Source organism: Hyla sarda, unplaced genomic scaffold (assembly GCF_029499605.1).
Source record: "Hyla sarda isolate aHylSar1 unplaced genomic scaffold, aHylSar1.hap1 scaffold_1079, whole genome shotgun sequence".
Taxonomy (NCBI): Eukaryota; Metazoa; Chordata; class Amphibia; order Anura; family Hylidae; genus Hyla; species Hyla sarda.
In genome coordinates, this window is record NW_026607699.1 from 118,152 (window position 1) to 124,248 (window position 6,097).

Below are 6,097 nucleotides of genomic sequence, written 5' to 3' on the forward strand. Positions count from 1 at the left end.
CGTATGTCCAGAGTTTGGAGAATATATGTAGATTCCCATTAATGGTAGAAGTGTAAAAAAAACAAAAAACGTAACACGCCAAAAGCCACTGGGTATGCGACCACCCCGGAGTCATTAACCCCTAAGAGGACACTGGATGTAAATGGACTCCGTGTTGTCCTGGGATTTAGCGCAACAAGTCAAAGCAGATACATGATTTTATGGCAGACAGGAGGCGAGTATCAATTGCTCAATAGACAGATAAGTACCATTGTGATAACTGTATTTTAAGCTGTTCACTGTTTCTATATAGACTTATATAACTCTTTCCTTGGGAACAGCTGGGAGTCTTATTCCCACTCCCTTATTCCCATTACCTTTTTGTTTCTACATTTTTTCCTGTATTTTTTCTTATATATATACATATAAGAAAAAATACAGGAAAAAATGTAGAAACAAAAAGGTAATGGGAATAAGGGAGTGGGAATAAGACTCCCAGCTGTTCCCAAGGAAAGAGTTATATAAGTCTATATAGAAACAGTGAACAGCTTATCATACAGTTATCACAATGGTACTTATCTGTCTATTGAGCAATTGATACTCGCCTCCTGTCTGCCATAAAATCTATATTTTCCGTCAATATACTAGGAAAATCCTAAATTATAAATATTCACCCAAAGGGATGTGGAAAAAAAGAAAAGAATAGAAAGTAAATAAAAATATATAAATAAGCCCCTCCCCCGATAATTATAAAATCCCCTCCCCCCTTTTCACATTATGAAATTATAAACAAAGTGAAATAAACACAGTTCCCTTATCCAAGATGACTGCCAGCGTGTCTGCGGCGGCGGAAGTACGTCATCACGCCGCCTTCCTCACCCAACATGGCGGCGCGTTACCTATTCATTGTGACAGCGCTGAAGCCGGAGCCGTACACCGGAAGTTCCCAGCTGTCAGTTCGCTCGTTCTGTCAGGGAAGATGGCGGCGCTCAGAGCCCTGGGGAGGCTGCGGGCACCTTCAGGAGTCTTGTCCGGACGATGGCTGAGGGTGGCCCAGCCGGTCAGGTAATGCGGGGGCCGGAGAAGGGCGCAGGGAGGGGGGGGGGTCCAAAACGGGTGCACCCCACAATTATGTCCGGTGTGTATATAGGGGTCCGGGGCAGCTGGGACACTATGGCGGCCTCATCTCATCCGGGGGCGGCACTCAGCTGTCCCGGGCTCCTGACCAGGGAATCCTCTAAGGGGTGGCACTCAGCTGTCCCGGGCTCCTGACTAATGAAACTTCTGGGGGGGGTGGCACTCCGCTGTCTTGGGCTTCTGATCAATGACTCCTGTGAGGGGGGGGCACTCAGCTGTCCTAGGCTCCTGACCAGTGAATCCTCTAAGGGGTGGCACTCAGCTGTCCCGGGCTCCTGATCAGGGAATCCTCTAAGGGGTGGCACTCAGCTGTCCCGGGTGACCAGGGAATCCTCTAAGGGGTGGCACTCAGCTGTCCCGGGCTCCTGACTAATGAAACTTCAGGGGGGAGGGGGGGGTGGCACTCAGCTGTCCTGGGCTCCTGACTAATGAAACTTCTGGGGGGGGGGGGGGTGGCACTCAGCTGTCCTGGGCTCCTGACTAATGAAACTTCTGGGGGGGTGGCACTCCGCTGTCTTGGGCTTCTGATCAATGACTCCTGTGAGGGGGGGGGGCACTCAGCTGTCCCCGGGCTCCTGATTGATGACTGCTTCTTGTGGCCGCACTCAGCTGTCCCGGGCTCCTGACTCTCAATGATTCTCATCCTTCCAGGGAGAAGCAATGGCAGCCGGATGTGGAGTTCATGGAGCAGTTTGGAGGCGCCGTCATGTATCCCTCCGCCGCCACCGCCAAATGGCTGCCGGCCCCCTGGCACGGTGAGTATAGTGTCCAGTATAGACGACCGCACCGATACACTGTAACAGAACATCAGAACAGAGATTGTGCAGCTGACCCAAGTGTAACGAACCCTCAGCTGTGTGACAGCGAGCAGAGATTATTAGGATTGTGTCAGTTCAGAGCTGTTGGTTGTGTCAGTGTGTCAGCAGGTTTGTTGGGTGCAGTACAGTGTATCCACCAGCAGGTGTCAGTGTACAGATCTCCTCCTCACTGTATTCTGGGGTCTCCCCTACAGATAAAGACCCCCCGGCCCACAAGGACGTCTCCAACCTCACCATCAACTTTGGGCCCCAGCACCCGGCCGCACACGGTGTCCTCGCCTGGTCATGGAGCTGAGCGGGGAGTCGGTGAAGAAGTGCGACCCCCATGTGGGGCTCCTGCATCGGGCACCGAGAAGCTCATAGAGTACAAACCTACTGCAGGTGTGTAGAGGGGCCCCCGTCTTCCTCCTGATGTGGGGGGCCCCCCCCGTCCTTCCTCCTGATGTGGGGGCCCCCCCGTCCTTCCTCCTGATGTGGGGGCCCCCCCCCCGTCCTTCCTCCTGAGATGTGGGCCCCCCCGTCCTTCCTCCTGAGATGTGGGGCCCCCCCCGTCCTTCCTCCTGAGATGTGGGGCCCCCCCCCGTCCTTCTCCTGAGATGTGGGCCCCCCCCGTCCTTCCTCCTGAGATGTGGGGGGCCCCCTCGTCCTTCCTCCTGATATGTGGGGGGCCCCCCCGTCCTTCCTCCTGATATGTGGGGGCCCCCCCCCGTCCTTCCTCCTGATATGGGGGCCCCCCTGTCCTGCCCCTGATATGTGGGGCCCCCTGTCCTGCCCTGATATGGGGGGCCCCCCTGTCCTGCCCCTGATATGTGGGGCCCCCCTGTCCTGCCCCTGATATGTGGGGCCCCCTGTCCTGCCCCTGATATGTGGGGCCCCCCTGTCCTGCCCCTGATATGTGGGGCCCCCCTGTCCTGCCCCTGATATGTGGGGCCCCCTGTCCTGCCCCTGATATGTGGGGCCCCCCTGTCCTGCCCCTGATATGTGGGGCCCCCCTGTCCTGCCCCCTGATATGTGGGGCCCCCCTGTCCTGCCCCCTGATATGTGGGGGCCCCCCTGTCCTGCCCCCCTGATATGTGGGGCCCCCCTGTCCTGCCCTGATATGTGGGGGCCCCTGTCCTGCCCCTGATATGTGGGGGCCCCCCTGTCCTGCCCCCTGATATGTGGGGGCCCCCTGTCCTGCCCCCTGATATGTGGGGCCCCCCCCGTCCTGCCTCCTGATATGTGGGGCCCCCCCGTCCTGCTCCTGATATGTGGGCCCCCGTCCTGCCTCCTGATATGTGGGGCCCCCCTGTCCTTCCTCCTGATATGTGGGGCCCCCCTGTCCTGCCCTGATATGTGGGGCCCCCCTGTCCTGCCCTGATATGTGGGGCCCCCCTGTCCCGCCCTTGATATGTGGGGCCCCCCCCGTCCCGCCCCTGATATGTGGGGCCCCCCCCGTCCTGCCTCCTGATATGTGGGGCCCCCCTGTCCTGCCGCTGATATGTGGGGCCCCCCTGTCCCGCCCTTGATATGTGGGCCCCCCCCGTCCCGCCCCTGATATGTGGGGCCCCCCGTCCAGCCGCTGACGCCCCTGCCTTGTCTTCCAGGCTCTGCCATACTTTGACCGTCTGGACTACGTCTCTATGATGTGTAATGAACAATGTTACTCTCTGGCAGTAGAGAAGCTCCTGAACATCCGGCCCCCGCTCAGGCGCAGTGGATCAGAGGTGAGCGCCCCCTGGAGGCCCCTTTTGTTCCCATAATGCTCAGTGTGGATGATCTGCGGAGCGGAGGATGGCTGTTGAATTGTCTTTTTCGTTTTTTCCAGTGCTGTTTGCAGAAATCACCCGTCTGATGAACCACATTATGGCGGTCGCCTGCCACGCCCTGGATGTCGGCGCCATGACGCCATTCTTCTGGTTATTTGAGGAGAGAGAGAAGGTGATGATCCCGCGTCCTACAGCTACTACTGAGAAGGGGTTAAATATCCTTCCCTGCCTGTAATAAAATCTCTTCTTGCTGTCAGTGAATAAGAACCTTCCTTTTTTGTTGCAGATGTTCGAGTTCTATGAGAGGGTGTCGGGGGCCCGTATGCACGCAGCTTATGTCCGTCCGGGCGGAGTGCACCAGGTGGGGAATGTTCTGTAGTGTCAGGATTTACATAGGTCTGCAGGGGCGCTGTAGAGGTGTATATGAGGGGCGTCCTGCTGATTCATGGTCCTGTCTCCCCTAGGACATGCCGCTTGGCCTGATGGACGACATCTACGAGTTCATAAAAACCTTCTCTCTGCGGCTGGATGAGCTGGAGGAGGTGAGGAGGGCGACGGGGGTGAGGGTGATTGGGCGTGGGGGGGGGGGTGATTGGGCAAGGGGGGGGGTGATTGGGCAAGGGGGGGGGTGATGGGCGGGGGGGGGGGTGATTGGGCGGGGGGGGGTGTGATTGGGCGGGGGGGGGGTGATTGGGCGGGGGGGGGGTGATTGGGCGGGGGTGGGGTGATTGGGCAAGGGGGGGGGTGGGGTGATTGGCAAGGGGGGGGTGGGGTGATTGGGCAAGGGGGGGGGTGGGGTGATTGGGCAAGGGGGGGGTGGGGTGATTGGGCAAGGGGGGGTGGGGTGATTGGGCAAGGGGGGGGTGGGGTGATTGGGCAAGGGGGGGGGGGTGATTGGGCGGGGGGGGGTGATTGGGCGGGGGGGGGGTGGGGTGATTGGGCAATGGGCGGGGGGGGGGGGTAGGCAAGAAGGCGCGAGGGTCCATTTGTTTTGTTACGAACACCATGTAATGCTATCTTTCCCCTGTAGAGGGCGCACATGGTGATCTCTGCACCAGATCAGGCTCCTCCACTCTGTATATGGTTCTGCCACTTTCTAGTAGACAGTTTTTCAGTATCTCTTCTTGCTGTCAGTGAACAATAACCTACTTATTTACATCCAGAGGCAGAAAAAACATCCGGTCGAGAGAGGTGCACAGGGCTCACGATGGCACGTCACCTGTGGATGTAAACTGTTTGTAGCTATTCACTGACAGCAAGCACTGTGAAGAACTGAAGAGCAATGTATATTAGAAAGCCACAGAACTTTTCGCTCTCAGGATTGCGGTAAGTTTTGCCGCCCGGGTGCAGATCCTGTTCTCCAAGGCCTGGGACCCAAAAACTTCCTTCCTTTTCATACAGAGGATTTTCTCACACTTAACCCAGTGTTTCCCAGCCAAGGTGCCTCCAGCTGTGTGTATATAATGTACCCTCTCACTAGGGGGCGCTGTGTGTGTATATAATGTACCCTCTCACTAGGGGGCGCTGTGTGTGTATATAATGTACCCTCTCACCAGGGGGCGCTGTGTGTGTATATAATGTACCCTCTCACCAGGGGGCGCTGTGTGTGTATATAATGTACCCTCTCACCAGGGGCGCTGTGTGTATATATAATGTACCCTCTCACTAGGGGCGCTGTGTGTATAAATGTACCCTCTCACTAGGGGCGCTGTGTGTATATAATGTACCCTCTCACCAGGGGGCGCTGTGTGTGTGTATATAATGTACCCTCTCACCAGGGGGCGCTGTGTGTGTATATAATGTACCCTCTCACCAGGGGGCGCTGTGTGTATATAATGTACCCTCTCACCAAACCCTCTCACCAGGGGGCGCTGTGTGTATATAATGTACCCTCTCACCAGGGGGCGCTGTGTGTGTATATAATGTACCCTCTCACCAGGGGGGTGCTGTGTGTGTATATAATGTACCCTCTCACCAGGGGGCGCTGTGTGTGTATATAATGTACCCTCTCACCAGGGGGCGCTGTGTGTGTGTATATAATGTACCCTCTCACCAGGGGGCGCTGTGTGTGTGTATATAATGTACCCTCTCACCAGGGGGCGCTGTGTGTGTGTATATAATGTACCCTCTCACCAGGGGGCGCTGTGTGTGTGTATATAATGTACCCTCTCACCAGGGGGCGCTGTGTGTGTGTATATATGTACCCTCTCACCAGGGGGCGCTGTGTGTGTGTATATAATGTACCCTCTCACCAGGGGGCCGCTGTGTGTGTGTATATAATGTACCCTCTCACTAGGGGGCGCTGTGTGTCGGTGTATATAATGTACCCTCTCACTAGGGGGCGCTGTGTGTAGTAGTATATAGATGTCAGACCATAATCCTCTTCTGTGGCCCCGTAGATGCTGACCAATAACC

General features: G+C 56.5%; 1 protein-coding gene across 1 annotated transcript; it reads left to right on the forward strand.

Annotated features, from left to right (window-relative positions):
* Positions 1–888: 888 nt before the first annotated feature.
* NDUFS2 (NADH:ubiquinone oxidoreductase core subunit S2) lies at positions 889–6,097 on the forward strand (the record flags this gene model as incomplete). The annotated part of the gene is given in 11 exon segments (XM_056551544.1): positions 889–1,044; positions 1,768–1,871; positions 2,129–2,206; positions 2,209–2,274; positions 2,277–2,317; positions 3,521–3,617; positions 3,620–3,640; positions 3,742–3,854; positions 3,969–4,043; positions 4,147–4,224; positions 6,082–6,097. Coding segments are annotated over 11 exon segments (775 nt in total), but the record flags the coding sequence as incomplete, so codon positions are not given.